This window comes from Budorcas taxicolor, chromosome 8 (genome assembly GCF_023091745.1).
Source record: "Budorcas taxicolor isolate Tak-1 chromosome 8, Takin1.1, whole genome shotgun sequence".
In the NCBI taxonomy this organism is placed as follows: Eukaryota; Metazoa; Chordata; class Mammalia; order Artiodactyla; family Bovidae; genus Budorcas; species Budorcas taxicolor.
The window spans coordinates 26819778-26839277 of NC_068917.1; the positions used below are offsets into that span (position 1 = coordinate 26819778).

General features: G+C 38.9%; 1 protein-coding gene across 1 annotated transcript in view; it reads right to left on the reverse strand.

Annotated features, from left to right (window-relative positions):
• Window positions 1-19500, reverse strand: part of FOCAD (focadhesin) — a 272034-nt gene that overhangs the window by 185209 nt on the left and 67325 nt on the right. The window contains exons 8-10 of the mRNA XM_052644701.1: window positions 16904-16991; window positions 12518-12720; window positions 535-792 (exon numbers count right to left, since the gene is read on the reverse strand). Coding sequence (XP_052500661.1) covers window positions 535-792; window positions 12518-12720; window positions 16904-16991 — 549 coding nt within the window. The remainder of the gene's footprint in view (window positions 1-534; window positions 793-12517; window positions 12721-16903; window positions 16992-19500) is intronic.

The window sequence follows — 19500 nt, forward strand, 5'->3', positions numbered from 1 at the left end:
ATAGAAAAAATGACTCTTTGTCTTCACATCCCAGCATGTTGATCAGTACCATATATAGCAAGGACCCAGTTTTGTTTTTTTTTTTGCTTATTAAATGGCTGAATAAAAATAGGATTAAATTCCAAAAAGTTAAAAAGAGATTAATGCCTATTATATAGACACATTTATTCTGAATTAATTAATTTTTCCACCTTAAAAGATTGATATTAGAACCAAGGGCCATGCATCTTGGAATAGGGTGCAAGAGTTAATGAAAATGTTAAAAAAATTAGCAAATCCACCAATAACAAAAACAGCAGATTAGCATCCTGTGTAGATTCTCACTTGAAGTGCTTTCACTAAAGAAAATATTCACATCACTAAATATACATCAACTCAGAGGAAGGAGGGGAAAAAAATGGGAAAATAAAGATAGCAAAGAAAAAAGAAGCCTGTACTTTAAAACTGATAAAAATCATCCACAAAGAAAGAATAATTTTCGATTCCAGTGTCAAGCTTTTCCCTCCTTACTGTTCTGTTATTTTCTCGCTTTACCTGAGAGGAATCGGCCTGGGCTAATTCTGTAGTGACCTTCAGTATTTGGTGAAGACTTCGTCCCTTATCTTCAACAAGGAGGTAAGCCAGCAGAAGAAAAACATGAGCAGGGATCACTGTGGTTATCGGGAGCAATGACTCCACGGAAGCCAACCAGTCACTTGCCGCAGACTCTTCTCTCATTACTTCAAGGATCCTCCAGGCTGTAAATATTGAACCATACATGCTGGTTATGGGGAACGCAAGCTTGTAGGAGAGCTGAAAAATAAACACACAAAAAAGTATGAATAAATGAGGTAAATCTGTCAGAAATACATTTCTGACATTCATTTATTCTTTATATTTCAAGAAATAGAAGAAAATCGAAAATTTTCAATTCCTGACTCAAACCTCTCTGCACATATCTGAGCCAATAGGATTACACAAGAAGAAAAGAGTTGCCAGATAGAAACCCGAGAACAGTTTTATTAAAAATTATCCTCATGTTTACCATTCGCTCCCTGTTGGGGATTCCCAGGCAGCGCTAGTGGTAAAGAACCTGCCTGCCAATGCAGGAAATGCAACGAACACAGGGTCAATCCCTGGGTTGAGAAGATCCCCTGGAGTAGGAAATGATAACCCATTCCAGTGTTCCTGCCTGGAAAGTTCCATGGGCAGAAGAGCCTGATGGGCTACAGTCCATGGGGCCACAAAGACTTGGACACAACTGAGTGACTGAGCAAGGCAGAGAAAAAAAGGGGGGGCGGGGTCAATATACAAAATCCAGAGGCCGCAGAGTTTGGAAAAAGCCATTATTACATAAGAGGTATTTACCAGTGAGAACGAAGATAGAAAAAACAACAGCAACAACACTGTATTTGCCCAGCCCCAAGCCCCATAAGAGGCAGCTCAGGGCAGATGGCAGATTTGGACTGAGGACAATTCATTCTTGTAATAGTATGTGGATAGTAACAGAGTTGGTTCAGCTGGAGTCTGGAAATTCATTAATAGTTTGTAGATAACTCCTGCAAGAAGCAGCAGCCTGACAGCTCTAAACTGAAATGATACCCAAAGAAGACGTTATGCTTAAGTCACTCTGAGCAATGGCTCCTCGTGGAAGTCAAGTGGTACAATCAGGGTCAGAGACTGGATAGAATTCTGCCATTGTGAGTGGTGTGCCCAAACAGCCCAGAAGAAGCCACAGATACTAAAGAGGAATTAGATATTGCCTGTTCAAAAAATAATTCATTTAGAATGTGATGAGACAAATTAGAAATCTCTAGAGTATCACTGTCCTATTATTAGAGACTCACTTACATGAATAAAGGTAACAACTGAAAGGATGAGAAGTAAAAGTTAAGCCTTATGAAACTTTTTATTAACAACTTTATTGAGATATAATTCACATATCATTAGATCTAGGCTTTTAAAGTTAATAACTCAGAGGATTTTAGTAATTCATAAAGTTGTATAACCATCATCACCAGCTATTTTTAGAACATTTTTCTACACCCCAAAAGGAAACTTCATGCCCATTAAAGTGTAAGTTACTCGGTCGTGTCTGACTCTTTGTGACCCCATGGACTGTAGCCACCAGGCTCCTCTGTCCATGGGATTCTCCAGGCAAGAATACTGGAGTGAGTTGCCATTTCCTTCTCCAATGTCCATTAAAAGTCCTTCTTTATTCCCTCTGATCCCCAAGCCCTGGCAACCATTAATCTGTTATTTTGTTTATTTCATATAATAGGAACCACACAGTATGTGGTCTTTAGTAACTAGCTTCTTTTATTTCATATAAAATAAAACTTTTTCAAGGTTCATCCATGTTGTGGCTGACTGGTATCTATCAATGCTTCATTTCTTTTCTTTATCAAATAATATCCCACTGTATGGATATATATTTTGTTTTGTTTTTTCCCACTTTTTGGCTATGACAAATAATGTTGCTATGAATATTACTAAAAAAGATTTTGTGAGGACATAGATGTTCAGTTATTTAAAGTATATGCTTAAGAATGAAGATCACCTTTATTTGAAAATAAATGCCACTATAAAAACATATGAGGAAGCTATATCTTTTCTGATATGGAAAGATCTCACACAGGAAAATACAAGATACATACAGTGTGCCTGAAATGCTGAGATTATTTTAAAGAGAAGCATAGGGACTATATATTTGTATTTGCATAAATATGTACAAACACACACACACATTTGGAGTGTGATAAGACAAATCAGAAATCTGATTTGTTATTAGAGACTCACATGGACTCGCACACACACACAAAAGTATTTAGACAAACAAAAGAAATTAATAACTACTAATTTTCATCTTCTTCATTTTGAGTGTGGAAATTGGACAACCAGAATCAAAGGTGAGAAAGAGACTGCTCACTGTGTATCATTTATGACTCTTGAACCATTTCAATGTATTAAAATACTCTATTTATTATAGTCTTGTCTCGCTAAGAATTTTTTTCCCAAGAAAGTGAAATTCATTAAAGACTAGAGTCAAGTTCTTTAGTCTAATGACAAACAGCGTTGGACTTCAGATTTAAAAGACCAGGACTTTAGCACAGCCATGACAGTTATTAGACAGTTATTAAAAACTGTTACACAATTTCTCTGAGCTTTACTTTCCTCATCTATAAAATGGAAGTAATGCCTATCTCCCTGCCAAAATTATTGAGGTTGATAAAGAAATAGTATCTACAAAGCACCTAGCACAGTGCCTAAAGTTGCAAAATAAAGGAAAATATTATCCTTGTCATCTTCAGGAGAGAAAAATAAAATAGCTGGATATGATTATAAAAGAAAATGATTGGAAATCACCATGAACCATAAATTGACTAGACAGCAGCGATATTACAGAGTAAACATATTGAAACAGAAAAGTAATCCTACTGTGCTTAAAGTATTAGTCCAGGTTTAGGCTCTGTTTTTCGTCTGTTTGCCTAAGGTTAGAGTCACAGGAAAAAGGCATGACGTTGATTAAGAGATCACAGAATGGTCTCCCTGTCCCACTGAGTGACAGCTGCCACAGGCATGATCCCAGGGCAAAGGTGCCACCGAGGGTTTTCTCTCAGCATCAGCCATCAAATCCTGGCCCCGTGGAGTCCTGGTAGGCCCTGAGTTTTAGAGGAGAAAGTAGGTGTTTAAAGATAAAAGACAGGCTTATGTTAAATGAATTATATCTCAATAAAATAGAGAAGAAACAATAGAAAAGTAACATTTAAGTGAATATGAAACGGTTGTACAACATCTTCTACATATGTAAAACAGCTGCAAATCTTTACTTTTTAAAAACCTTTAATAAAAAGGTTCAGGTACACTAAATACTAATAACATCTGCTTATACTTCTTTGTCTAAAGAGGACTGAAAAAGAACTTGTGAATGCAGATGAACAATATAGATTTTCATTAACTTAAAAGAATAACAATTATCTATAATGTGGACTAAAACAGGTTTAACAAAAGTGAGGCCAGGATTTGATCAGGAGAGGGAGTGTGGAACAAACCTAGAGACACTTAAAAGTAGCACAGGTCTGTGCAACAAGGGATTTAATTATTCACCAGACCGGAAACAGAAGACTGGAATAGATAAAGCCTTAAGAGTGTCCTTCTGTTCTATACATCTATGAAGAATCTAATCAAGAGTTGAAAGGCTTGGTAGTGGTTAATTACCACCAAAAGACAAAACACCATTCTCTGTATCCATGTTACTAAGAAGACAATGGTAGAAGCACAAGATCTAATTCCTATTAACTTCCAATCAAAAGCTTTTAAGAAACCAGTTTACTTCAATTTACTATTGATTTACTGTTTTCCTGTAAATCTGAAATACTGTTATTAACTCCCAAGTTCAGCACAAAGATGATAAATTACTGTTAATAAAATCAAAGTGGCAGCAATAGAGTGTAGGCAAATCTAAACTCTATTTGTCAAACAGACAAAACCTGAATCTCAGTCCTACATCGACTACCTGTGTAATGAGGGGGAAGTTAATTAACCTCCATAATTTCAGAAATGCAAATCAAAACCACAATGAAATAGCACTTCATAACCACTCCTGTGTTAGTTGCTCAGTCATGTCTGACTCTTTGTGACTCCCCATCGGGCTTATCACCCCATCAAGCTGCTCTGTCCATGGAATTCGTCAGGCAAGAATACTAGAGTGGGTTGCCATTCCCTTCTCCAGGGGATCTTGCTGACCCAGGGATCAAACCTGGGTCTCCAGCATTGCAGGCAGATTCTTTACCATCTGAGCCACCAGGGAAGCCCTTCACAACCACTAGTATGGTTGTAATAAAATGACAGTCAGTAACAAGTGTTGGCAAGTATATAGAGAAACTGGCACCTTCACACACTGCTAATGGGAATGTAAAATGATACAGTCCCTTTGGAAAAGTCTCACGGCCCCTCAGATGATCAAACACATGGTTACCATATGATCTAGCAATTTCACTCCTAGGTTATCTACCCAAGAAAAAATTAAAATCTATGTCCACACAAAAACTTGTACAGGAGTATTCACAACAGCATTATTCACAATAACCAAAATTTTTTTAAAAAATTAAAACCCAAATGTTCAATAGATGAATGAAAAAATAAAATGAGGTAGCTTCATACAATGGAATATCATTTGGGGGTAGGTTTCTTTTTTGGAGTAATAAAAGTATTCTAAAATTGACTGTGGTATTGTATATACAACTCTGCAAACATACAAAAAGCCACTGAGTTGTGAACTTTAAATGAGTAAAATGTATGTATGTGAATTTTATCTCAACAAATCTATTTTAAAAAATAATCAGACTCTCACTGCATGACCCTTGGCAAGTCATCTTCTCTATATTTCAGTTAACTCTTGGATAAAATTAGACCAATAATAATACCTACTTCAAAGAGTTTGGGATAAAATCAAATGACTTAATACATGGCAAAGCACTTAGAATGGAGCCTGAACATAAGACATGCTTAATAAACAACCACATGAAGCGGGGCTTTGTTGCCCATTTGGCCAGGGCCCGGAGGGCTTCAACCATTAGTCCAAGGCCACACGTGTGGAAATGGCAAAACAAAACTATTTCAAAGTTATTGTGAGAAAAGAGTTGATCCACATAACTTCTTAAATAGAGCATGTACTCAATAAATCTTAACTTTAGCTATAAATAGGACAACAACAATATATTATAAATTTTGATTTTTTAAGAGACAAATACTCAAAATACTTTCTGCTTACTATATACTACTTCAAAGTGACAATGAATGAAACCTACTTAGTACTGCTTTATTAAAAGGTAATAAAGCTCACACTGCTTTAAGTTTGAATAAAGTACTTTATCCATAAATACCAATTAATAAATGTATGACAAATCCTACCTCAGTCATACCTTTTCTAAATCTTTCTGTTGACTAAAATACTTCTCCAAAGATGAATCTTGCCCTATGCAACTGCAGGAATTTGACTATTAAGTCTCTTTCTTGCTTTATTTCACCCATCCCTGGCTGCCAGGGGCAAGCAAGAGACTCCAGCAGACGGCTTCGTCTGGGCCAGCTCTGGCCTGTGGCACCCCACACACTTCTCCAGCTAGCAGGTCATAGCTACGATCTTCCCACCAAGCTGTGACCTTAGCCTTGAGTGGAGAGTTCCATTTGGTTCATTCTTTGGGTGTCCCCTGCCTCAGTCTCAGAAGTAGAAGCTGCTCTCGACATTTATTATGGCAATATTCCTTCGAGCCTCATTACTGCTTTCAGTAATTAAACACCTTTTATACTAGTTAACAATTTCTGTATTAAGTGTCTCTTTATTTAAATTATCAGTGTGGTTTCTCTCTCCTAACTAGACCCTGACTCATACCCTGGTGCTTTCTTCTCACTACCACCACCCCCTCCATTTTCTGGGGTAGGGGCAGCAAAATTTTAAGGACTTTAGAGCTGTGACTAGTATTTGATGTTTTTTCACCCAAGAGAACACAAATAGGTTTTAGACATCACCTGTCATAGTCTAATAAAAAGGATCCTGTTTATCTTACACGATAAATAAACAAATAAAAGTTTATAAGATTATGCTGCTGCTGCTGCTGCTAAGTTGCATCTGTTGTGTCCAACTCTGTGCGACCCTATAGACGGCAGCCCACCAGGCTCCTCTGTCCCTGGGATTCTCCAGGCAAGAACACTGGAGTGGGTTGCCATTTCCTTTTCCAGTGCATGAAAGTGAAAAGTCAAAGTGAAGTCGCTCAGTCGTGTCCATAGCAGCCCCATGGACTGTAGCCTACCAGGCTCCTCCGTCCCTGGGATTTCCCAGGCAAGAGTATTGGAGTAGGGTGCCACTGCCCTCTCCGAAGATTATGCTAATCTTTTAAAAAGATGAATGGCTGCTTTGATAGTTTACTTTTTAATTCTTAGAAACTGAGAAAAGTTAAAATGTGTTTTATTTCATTGTTATCAACACTTCAGAATCAGACAGGGAATTCCCTGGCAGTCCAGTGGTTAGGATTCTACTTTCACAGGTCAGGGTGTGGGTCAATCTCTGGTGAGGGAGCTAAGATTCCAATGGCACACAGCATAGCCAAAAAACGAAGGAAAAAAAAAAAAAAAGAAATGGACAGGGAACAGAGAACTGCATGGAACAGTAATATTTACCCTTGGATTTGATTATCAGAAGAATTATACTTCTGAAGAAATGCTTTAATTCTAAGCCAAATACTCAAGTCAGAATCACCAATTTAAAATGAAATAATAAAAATATAAACAATAAAATTCTGTGATTCTAAATAGTCTTTCTGAAATAAATCAAGAGGGTAAAATGATCTGTATTTGTATCAGAAGCATACATTCCTCACTGAACAGAAATTTCTTGACTGTCTACTACATAGTAAACAATAGGTCAGGTGTGGGAGGATGCAAAGACAAATTAATAAGCTAGGGTGTTATCTATTTCTTTGAATATGTGGAAAATATTCAGTTTTACCACTGCTAATGTGTTTTTAATTTTCCCATTCATGATCAGCTGAAAAAGATAATGCAGAAACACCTAGGGTGGAAAAAACATCAAAAGTTCAACAATTGTTGCAAATTAAATATTAATGTGCTCAAAAAGTAAAGGCAAATTGTGAAAAAGGCCAAGATTCCTTCCCTCAGTGAGCTCACAGCACAGCTGGAGGTACAAATATGTACCCCTTGAATTAAGCCAGACAACACAATCCACTAATGCTGAAAGTGTTTGGATGCAAAGAAGAGAGAGTAATAAATTCTGACTCAGGGAGGCTGAAAACACTTGGCTGGGTCTTGAAGAATGAGTAGCTCAGGCAAAGGAGACAAAAGAGCATTATGTGCTAAAGCAAAGATTCAGGAGGAGAACTGGGAGTCTGGGGCAGGCTAAATTTATAGGTATGTTTGGAATATAGGGTCTGGCCAGGTGTAGGAGAAAAGCCAACAGTAAACTGTGTCTTAAATTTTTCAAAAAGGAGATCATATATCCACTGAAAGCCTCAATACAGCAGCACACTATTATCAGGAGGACATTTACACCCTAATAGTATTCCTTCCTCCTCCCTCTTCACCAGCTGCTAAAGAGAAAATCCACCATGCAGTGCTGATGAATAAGATTCACACACACCTGAGCAAATAGTAAGCTGAGTACTTACACATTAGATTTAGGGTGATCCTCAGTAAATATCACTCATGATTTAAAGGAACAGAACTCTCAGACATAGTACCCTGTCCCCACCCCCATTCAGAATCCAATTTGTGTTCTATATGGGCAAACTAAAAGGGGAGGTAAAAAGCTATTAGAAATTTGGGGTCACAGTTTGTCATCCTATCAGAGCAGATGTTAAGAACTCTCTTCTTTTAATGCAAATCAATTACCTATTTCAAGTTTTATGGTTTAGTCAAACAATTAGGATCGAGGAGGCTGCAACATTATTTCAATATGCCTGCAGGCTAGTTTGTGCTAAATGATCAAACAGGGAACATAACCAAGAATCCCCAACAATGCCTGGATTTCTGCTGCTAGAACATTTAACAATACATTATTAGTGGTATCTCTACTTTTGCAAACAAAACAATTAAGGCACTTGCTTCCATTTATGTAATGTCTTTGGTGTCTGGAAACTTAAGATGCTTCACCAGTTTTACCATCTTTAACCCTTTACAGTCGGGAAGCACTATCACATTTTACTGGGCTTCGCTGGTGGCACTAGTGGAAAGAACCTGCATGCCAACGCAGATAGGTGTAAAAGATGGGGGTTTGATTCCTGGGTCAGGAAGATCCCCTAGAGGAGGGCACAGCAAACCAATCCAATATTATTGCCTGGAGAATCCCATGGACTGAGGAGCCTGGCAAGCTATAGTTCATACGGTTGCACAGAGCTGGACATGACTGAAGTGACTTAGCACGCACACACCACATTTTACTAAAGGTAAAACCCAAGCCATTATATCTACTACTGCGGGCAGGAATCCCTCAGAAGAAATGGAGTAGCTATCATGATCAACAGAAGAGTCTGAAATGCAGTACTTGGATGCAATCTCAAAAATGACAGAATGATCTCTGTTCGTCTCCAAGGCAAACCATTCAATATCACAGTTATCCAAGTCTATGCCCCAACCAGTAACGCTGAAGAAACTGAAATCGAACGGTTTTATGAAGACCTACAAGACCTTTTAGAACTAACACCCCAAAAACATGTCCTTTTCAGTATAGGGGACTGGAATGCAAAAGTAGGAAGTCAAGAAACACCTGGAGTAACAGGCAAATTTGGCCTTGGAATGCGGAATGAAGCAGGGCAAAGACTAATAGAGGTTTGCCAAGAAAATGCACTGGTCATAGCAAACACCCTCTTCCAACAACACAAGAGAAGACTCTACACATGGACATCACCAGATGCTCAACACCAAAATCAGATTGATTATATTCTTTGCAGCCAAAGATGGAGAAGCTCTATACAGTCAACAAAAACAAGACCAGGAGCTGACTGTGGCTCAGATCATGAACTCCTTATTACCCAATTAAGACTCAAATTGAAGAAAACAGGGAAAACCGCTAGACTATTCAGGTATGACCTAAATCAAATCCCTTATGATTATACAGTGGAAGTGAGAAATAGATTTAAGGGCCTGATAGATAGAGTGCCTGATGAACTATGGAATGAGGTTTGTGACATTGTACAGGAGACAGGGATCAAGACCATCCCCATGGAAAAGAAATGCAAAAAAGCACAATGGCTGTCTGGGGAGGCCTTACAAATAGCTGTGAAAAGAAGAGAGGCGAAAAGCAAAGGAGAAGAGGAAAGATATAAGCATCTGAATGCAGTGTTCCAAAGAATAGCAAGGAGAGATAAGAAAGCCTTCTTCAGCGATCAATGCAAAGAAATAGAGGAAAACAACAGAATGGGAAAGACTAGACATCTCTTCAAGAAAATTAGAGATACCAAGGGAACATTTCATGCAAAGATGGGCTCGATAAAGGACAGAAATGGTATGGACCTAACAGAAGCAGAAGATATTAAGAAGAGGTGGCAAGAATACATAGAACTGTACAAAAAAGATTTTCACGACCCGGATAATCATGATGATGTGATCACTCATCTGGAGCCAGACATCTTGAAATGTGAAGTCAAGTGGGACTTAGAAAGCATCACTACGAACAAAGCTAGTGGAGGTGATGGAATTCCAGTAGAGCTGTTTCAAATCCTGAAAGATGATGCTGTGAAAGTGCTGCACTCAATATGCCAGCAAATTGGGAAAACTCAGCAGTGGCCACAGGACTGGGAAAGGTCAGTTTTCATTCCAATCCCAAAGAAAGGCAATGCCAAAGAATGCTCAAACTACCGCACAATTGCACTCATCTCACAGGCTAGTAAAGTAATGCTCAAAATTCTCCAAGCCAGGCTTCAGCAATACGTGAACCGTGAACTCCCTGATGTTCAAGCTGGTTTTAGAAAAGGCAGAGGAACCAGAGATCAAATTGCCAACATCCACTGGATCATGGAAAAAGCAAGAGAGTTCCAGAAAAACATCCATTTCTGCTTTATTGACTATGCCAAAGCCTTTGACTGTGTGGATCACAATAAACTGTGGAAAATTCTGAAAGAGATGGGAATACAAGACTACCTAACCTGCCTCTTGAGAAATCTGTATGCAGGTCAGGAAGCAACAGTTAGAACTGGACAAGGAACAGACTGGTTCCAAACAGGAAAAGAAGTACGTCAAGGCTGTATATTGTCACCCTGCTTATTTAACTTCTATGCAGAGTACATCATGAGAAACGCTGGACTGGAAGAAGCACAAGCTGGAATCAAGGTTGCCGGGAGAAATATCAATAACCTCAGATATGCAGATGACACCACCCTTATGGGAGAAAGTGAAGAGGAACTAAAAAGCCTCTTGAGGAAAGTGAAAGAGGAGAGTGAAAAACTTGGCTTAAAGCTCAACATTCAGAAAACGAAGATCATGGCATCTGGTCCCATCACTTCATGGGAAACAGATGGGGAAACAGTGGAAACAGTGTCAGACTTTATTTTGGGGGGCTTCAAAATCACTGCAGATGGTGACTGCAGCCATGAAATTAAAAGATGCTTACTCCTTGGAAGAAAAGTTATGACCAACCTAGATAGTATATTCAAAAGCAGAGACATTACTTTGCCGACTAAAGTCCGTCTAGTCAAGGCTATGGTTTTTCCTGTGGTCATGTATGGATGTGAGAGTTGGACTGTGAAGAAGGCTGAGCGCCGAAGAATTGATGCTTTTGAACTGTGGTGTTGAGAGTCCCTTGGACTGCAAGGAGATCCAACCAGTCCATTCTGAAGGAGATCAGCCCTGGGATTTCTTTGGAAGGAATGATGCTAAAGCTGAAGCTCCAGTACTTTGGTCACCTCATGCAAAGAGTTGACTTATTGGAAAAGACTCTGATGCTTGGAGGGATTGGGGGCAGGAGAAGAAGGGAACAACCGAGGATGAGATGGCTAGATGGCATCACTGACTCGATGGACGTGAGTCTGAGTGAACTCTGGGAGATGGTGATGGACAGGGAAGCCTGGCGTGCTTCAATTCATGGGATCGCAAAGAATCGCACACGACTGAGCAACAAAACCCAAGCACCTAAATGGGAAAAAATATGATGAATGTAGGCCTAGAATTCAGCCACTAACAAGATATTCCTCATATTTCTGCATTATTCTAACAGGACCAGTGAGACTGACCAAGCCAAATTGGGTAAGCCCAGTAGGCATGGATCAGAATTGAGTGTCACAGTCAGGCTGAAGGGAGTAGGAACACTCACAAGGGACCTCAAGAACCATGTGCCGGGGAATACAGTGGTAGGTGCCATATTCAAAAGTCAAGTCTTCGTTCTTACAGATCCCAGAACTTCCAGGCAGTTGCAATTCCCCACCATGGATTGTTGCAGGTCTAATCACGCTGCACTATTTAACAGTATGAAGAGGGGGAAGAAAGGCTCCATGCTCATGTGTGTTGCAGAAGCACTAGGTTAGTTAACTAGAACTAGTTCCTTTTCTGCAGCATTCCTCAGGACATTTAACCACTGATGGACACTGGACACTCAACAAGCAAAAAAGATTAGACAGATTTCCAACACTTATTTAACAGCAGGACTACCCTCCCCATCACAGTCCAGAAGAATATACTCACATCTACACCAGTGCCTGACAGAGTGGTAAAATTCAATGACAGGATTTAAACCCAAAGGTTAAAGTGTCTGCCTCCAATGTGAGAGACCCGGGTTCAATCCCTGGGTCGGGAAGATCCCCTGGAGAAGGAAATGGCAATCCACTCCAGTATTCTTGCCTGGAGAATCCCATGGACGGAGAAGCCTAGTAGGTTACAGTCCACGGGGTCGCAAAGAGTCAGACATGACTGAGCGACTTCACCTTACCTTCCTTACCTTGCATATATCATCAGGAAGTGAGATTTCCGACAGTGACTTAAATCCCATGTAACTGATTGAACTTTATGTTAAGAGAAACAAGGATGAAGTGGTTACCTTCTGGTGCTCGTCTCTGTAGCACTCCTGCTGTACCATTTCTAAAAGGTTTAGAGCCAACTGCTGCCTAGAGGGACCTTCTTCATCCATGGATATACAGTCTTCCAAGGCAGTAGAAGACAGTATCTGCAGAACCGGCATCACTAGCAGCAATGAGGACTTTGGGATCGTCTGACTCGCAGCACAAGAAAGGAGCTTCAGAGCTGGTCATCCAAACAACAATTCACAGTTTTCAAAATTAATACTACAGTCAAACGAAATGCTGTTTTGTTTAAGAGAAATGTGCAAAAAGCTTTCTCGCCCCTTTACAATTGGGTCATACATATAATTAAGATGATAAACCTTATCCTTTAAGAAATAAAAAGAACATAAAAATTAACTCAGCAAAAATAAGCTGTTAATGTACAGAACTTTTTAGTTTTTACATGAGGATGCTCTTAGAGAAAATTCATATCATAGGCCAAAAAGTAAAATCAACTCTTTTTTTTTTCTTAGGTCAATATGAATTTCTTTAAAATTCAACTCAACTTTTGTCTTTATACCCTGTCAGATCCTCTGCCCTCACAAACTGAGCCAAGAGACCAGAGTTCCTGATCTATGGATAACAAAATCAACACGTGCACTTCTCTTTCAAGCCCAGCTGAGAACTGTATCAAGAGATGCAAAAGTAAACAAGGTGAAGCAGGGGATGACCTTCAGCAGTAATTACTAAGAAGCAAATCAGCGAATTCTCAAAGTCCATAACCCATGGAATACAACCCATTTTTACAAACGATTTTTTTAACATGGAAAAAAACACATACATACAATAATTTACTTATATGTGTAGTCTCCCCTAGACTATGAACAGGATGAATTAAAGAATAAACTTTTTTCACAGTTATTGAATGAATGCTGATTTACTGAAAGAGGTTATTTATAAGTTTCAGAGTGAGATTATTAATCAACTTAACTTCCCCACTACACCAAAAAAAATACAGTGAACTTTAAATCATGTCAATGAATTGCAAGTATTGTATTTTAAATCACCTGGAAGTCAAACCTGAATGCGGTATGAAATACAAACACTTGTTACTCCAAACACTACGAATTTACTTTTTTTGCCTAAATATTAGTCTTAATTCATAATTGTCAGTTATTACAATAATCTAATATCTTTAACAAAATATGAAATTCATATACAAATATTCTATATTCTGTACTATGGCTCTTGCAGGCGTTTTTACAAGTTGCTATTTACAATCATAGCCAGGGTTAGAAATTAAGAAGCATAACATTGTATTACGCACGCTCAGTCGCTTCAGTCGTGTCTGACTATCTGCAATCACATGGACTGTAACCTGCCAGGCTCCTCTGTCCAAGGGATTCTCCATACAAGAACATTGGAGTGGGTTGCCATGCCCTCCTCCAGGGAATATTCCCAACCCAGGGATTGAACCTGCATCTTTTGCGTCTCCTGTATTGCAGGTGGATTCTTTACCACTGAGCCACCAGAGAAGCCCCAACACTGTATCAGTGCTGTGTATTTTTAAAACTTGAAATAATCAATATCCTCCCCGCTATCCTATTGCTTTGAGCATTCTTTCCCAATATACTAAACAATAGATTTTTGTTTACATTTCAACATGATATACTAGCTCAATAGTTTTCAGTATGGTTTATTCACTCTATTGAAGGTAACTTCAAATCAGAGACACTGGTTTACAAAAGGAAAACTTGGCTCTTCTCCAATAAAACTACTGGAGCGTTTGATCCTGTATTATCCTATCATACATGAGCTATAATGGACTGGAGCCTCAGAATTAGGAATGCAGATTCTGTAGGGCATCAGAAATTTTTTTCTGGTCCAAAGACAAAACCCATGTATACGAAATATCCAGAAGAGACAAATTTAGAGACAGAATGCACTTCAGTGTTTTTCTGGGACTGAGGGTGGGAATTAGGATTAACTGTAAATGGGTGCAACAAATTTGGGGGAGAGGGATTGATGCAAAATGTTTTAATACTAAACTGTGGAGCTGGCAGCACAACTCTGTAAATTCACTTTTAAAAATTTATCTATTTCTGGCCGTGCTGGGTCTTTGTTGCCGCGTGGGCTTGTCTCTGCTTGCAGCGAGCGAGGGCTACTCTCGAGCTGCAGTGCACGGGCTTCTCACTGACGTGGCTTCTCTTGTGGAGCACGGGCTCCAGTCGTGAGAGCTTCAGTAGTCGCAGCACACAGGCTCACTAGTTGTGGCCCCTGGAGCTTGCAGGCTTCAGTAGTTGTAGCTCATGGGGTCATTAGTTGTGGTGCAAGGCTTAGTTTCTCCATGGCATATGGAATCTTCCCGGACCAGGGATCAAACCCGTGTCCCCTTCTTTTCCAATGTACAACTAGGGAAGTCCCATAAATTTACTTTTAAAAGCATGTTACTGTACATTTAAAAACAGTATGGTAAGTAAATTTGCCTCAATAAAGCTGCTTTTTAAAAATAATAAAACTATGATTGTCATAAGTAACAGGATTAGAAAATTATACCTATAGGAGGATGCCATGTATACTCTTTAAGGGGAGGAGGCAAAAACAGTTTAGTAAGAGACTAGGGAGGAAGGTACAAAGAGAATAGGGCCAATAAGCAAAAGCAGGGTAGGAATCAAGGCCCTTAAAAGAGCCAAGGGTCCCTTCCATACGCTAAAGCTATTTCTAAGACACTGTAATGAAACAGTAATTCATCCTCAAAATCATGGATTAAAATGCCCAGAAGGAGTTACACAATCAGTATTTACCTCAAGCACGTTTTAAAAATGAAAGTGGGAATGAATCAACTAATCATGGCATCATAACAAACACATCACAAATTAGACAACATCCTACATTACTGCATGTATTATATTGGACCAAGTAAAGTGAGGCAATATTAATGTAAAAGCCACAGTTTAAAGGTATGACTTGTTTGTTGATCTGCAAACTTGATTCTTTCCCACATTATTCTTTTTTTAATTAATTATTTTAATTGGAGGCTAATTACTTTGCCATAATGTAGCGGGTTTTGCCATACATTGACATGAATCAGTCATGGGTGTACAAGGGTCCCCCATCCTGAACGCCCCCCCCCCACATCCCTCCCCATCCCATCCCTCAGGGTTGTCCCAGTGCACCAGCTTTGAGTGCCCTGTTTCATGCATCAACCTTGGACTGTTGATCTACTTCACATATGGTAATATACATGTTTCAGTGGTTTTTTCTCAAATCATCCCACCCTCACCTTCTCCCACAGAGTCCAAAAGTCTGTTCTTTACATCTATGTTTCTTTTGCTGTCTCGCATATAGGGTCATCATTACCATCTTTCTAAATTCCACATATAGGTATTAATATACTGAATTGGCGTTTTTCTTTCTGACTTACTTCACTCTATATAATAGGCTCCAGTTTCATCCACCTTATTAGAACTGATTCAAATGTATTCTTTTTAGTAGCTGAGTAATACTCCATTGTGTATATGTACCACAACTTTCTTATCCATTCGTCTGTCAATGGACATCTAGGCTACTTCCATGTTCTAGCTATTGTAAACAATACTGTGATGAATGTTGGGTTACATGTGTCTCTTTCAACTCTGGTTTCCTCGGCATGTATGCCTAGCAGTGGGATTGCTGGGTCGTATGGCAGTTCTATTTCCAGTTTTTTAATGAATCTTCACATTGTTCTTCATAGTGGCTGCACGAGTTTGCATTTCCACCAACAGTGTAAGAGGGTTCCCTTTTCTCCATACCCTCTCCAGCATTTATTGTTTGTAGACTTTTTGATAGCAGCCGTTCTGACTGGCATGAGATGGTACCTCATTGTCTCACATTATTCTTAAACAGAACATTTTTTTTGCCTCCCTTTAGCTCCATTCCTTACTTTTTTTTAAGTCAATACTGGACAGTCAAAAGAATGTTATCTTCATTTGTTCTAGGTAGGTTAACAAAATAATCATAAATTAAGCCTTGTTCAATGTGACACCAGTTTTGAATAGTAAAGGTGTATAGTGTTTTAAAAGTAAATTCAAATGCTAAACACTTATTCTGCTTCAAGGGTTTTATGCTATTGATTCTGTTTGCTGTACAACTGAATGAGCTGACACACCCTTCAAAATATTTACCAAAGTCACTGCTATATAATTTAGAACATAATGTCCTAATGAACAGCTGAGATATTTGGTAAATTATGGTATATGGAATCTTGCACAAACACCTCGATAAGAAAAAAGAAAGCTCTAGTTGATAATGACTAAACAGAAAAATTCCAGGACGGACATTCACAATATACAGGACTTTACAGCACAGTACAATATGTAGTTCAAGTGACACCTGCCAATACTCATGTTAATTTATGTTACTCTTGCGAGCGTATTTTTATTTACCTAGACTTAAGATTGGCTTCTGTTGACTTGCTGGAGTCTGTAGAAGTAGTAAAGCTATTCCAATTATCACCGGTTCAACAGGAAAATCCTAAAGGAAAAGAAGAAAAGTAAAGAGCTGAAGAAGTTTCCAAGACCCATTGATTTATAATATGTATCTAGGAAAGGTATATTTAACATGAAATATTATAAACCTATTGTACAAAATTACTTACAGTAAGCCTGCTCTATTTAAGGAAGAATTGTTGAATGCCACAGCAGTCACAAGTAAATTCAAAATGTTATCATATCTGGCCAAAGAGCAATAAGTTATAAACCATGTTAATTCAGAGAGAAAACCGGCAGTCTTCAAAACAGTCAATCTTTGCAAACCAATAAAAACTACCTGAAATACTTAAGAATATTTCATTTCTGGAAAGTAGCTGAATTGTCTGCTTAGGTAATACAGACATCGCTCATCTATACAACTTACATAATAAATTACACTTAACAAATTTTGATAAATCATGTTATTAGAATAAAAGAAACATTAGTACCAGAAAGGCAGAGATTATTTTTAAATTACAGTAACTTACTAAGTGTATGTAAATATAGTAAAGCAATAACCATAGAAACTTAAGGTCACTAATTTCACCAAGTATATAAATGAAATTTTAAAAAAAGATAAAAAGGACATGTACATTAAATTCTAATGAGGAAAATACAAGTGGCATAAGATGTCATTTGAGGTTTCTAAATAAAGAAAAGAAAACAATACTGTATTATGGAACTAAAGAAGGTCCAACACACTCTACTAAAATTACTTCGTTCTGAAATTTACACAAGTGTCTACAATTCTGTAACAAATTTTGTATAATTCTACAATTCTACAAGCAGAAATTTCCCATGAATCATAAGCGTAGGCAAAAAATTAAAAAACGAAATGTGAGATAGAACTGTGTGTTAAAGAAACACTAGAGAGAAATCAACTTAGTCTGACACAACCAGAGTTATAATCCTGGAGATGCCATCAACTCTGGCACAAATTAATAAATGTATATCTACATCTTCAGCTTCTCTGGTGGCTCAGTGGTAAAAAGAATCCTCCTGCCAATGGAAGAAAGCCTTTAACACACAGGCTATCATTGGAAAGGCCACCAAGTAGCTTCTCATGAGACTGGCCTGTTGAGAACAGAGGGTGGAAGAGAAAGAGCTGGAGATCAAGACACCCAAAATAAGGAAAAGTAATGGCAGAGGATGAGACTAGATGACTTTAAATTGTTCATGATTCTGAGAGGTCACAAATTTTTTGTGTAATTAGAGGGCTTCCCTGGTGACTCAAATGGTAAAAGAATCTGCCTGCAATGCAGGGGACCCAGGTTCTGTCTCTGAGTTGGAAAGATCCCCTGAAGAAGGGAATGGCTACCCATTCCAGTATTCTTGCCTGGAGAATCCCATGGACAGAGGAGCTTGGTGGGGTCCATGGGGTCCCAACGAGTCAGACACGACTGAGTGACTAACACTTCACTTCCACTGATTTAATGAACACCTGAGAATGCTACCATTTACTGAGGTCTTTCAATAAAAGCCTGTGCTGGACATCTCATGAACACCTTCAAATACTACAGCTATCGCTGTAGTGACTCATACTGCCTGCCCCAGGCCACTGAGAGATCCAAAAGTACAGGGAAGTTAAAGCCCCATAGGCCATGCCTTGACAAGTTGTTAAGAGAAGTCCAGGGATAAACACTTCCGCCTTTATTCTGGATCCTTCTGGCAGGTTCTGAAACATCTTCCGTAACACTTCTTAGCATATTCCATGAGATGAGCAACTGGCTCCTTACAGTAGTGGCCAAATTGATAATAATAATACTGCCTCTCCCACCTTTAGTATTTCACTCTTCCTGTCTCTCTCCTACTTGCTTCCTGAGATCACAGCCACAAACGGACTCCTGATGGTAAGCCTTTGCCTTTGTGGAAACCTAGGTTTTGTTTTTGCCTTTAGGGAAATTCAGGGTCTACTTTGTGGGGAACCAAGGCTAATTCAAGAGCCTAACTGGAGAAAAGAAGTAAAGAAACCTTTATATTGGACCACAGATATCGCTGGAGCCTTAATAACAACAAACACCTGGAGTCCTTTGGCCTCAATCAAATGAAAAATAGCACTGAGCATCAGCTGTGTTCCAGGCAGGAAGTACATATGCTGGGCTCGGGGATGCTACTGTGAACAAGAGAGCATGAAAAAGTCTTTACATTGTTGTTGGATTTTTTTTTTCTTATTGTTGTTTTGCTTAGTGAAAAACAAGGAATGAGAAAGGCCACAGCAGAGTAAGTATCTGCAGCAGACATAACAAAGACGACAGCCCAGCTCACACAATCGCCCAGTGTCACGGCTCTGCAACCTTCTCTGCCCTCCGCTCAGAGTTGACTGACCCAAGCTGGGCCAATCAGACCATTCTTCCTAGGAATCTGAGAACTTAACCTCAGTTTAACTTAAACCTCAGTTCTTCACACAGTGAAGAAAGGTAGGGGGTACTGAGTCATCTGATGGCAATGTGTTAGGGAATATAGGTTTCCAGCCTTACCAAAGCTGGGACGTATAGCACTCTTCACTTTGAAAG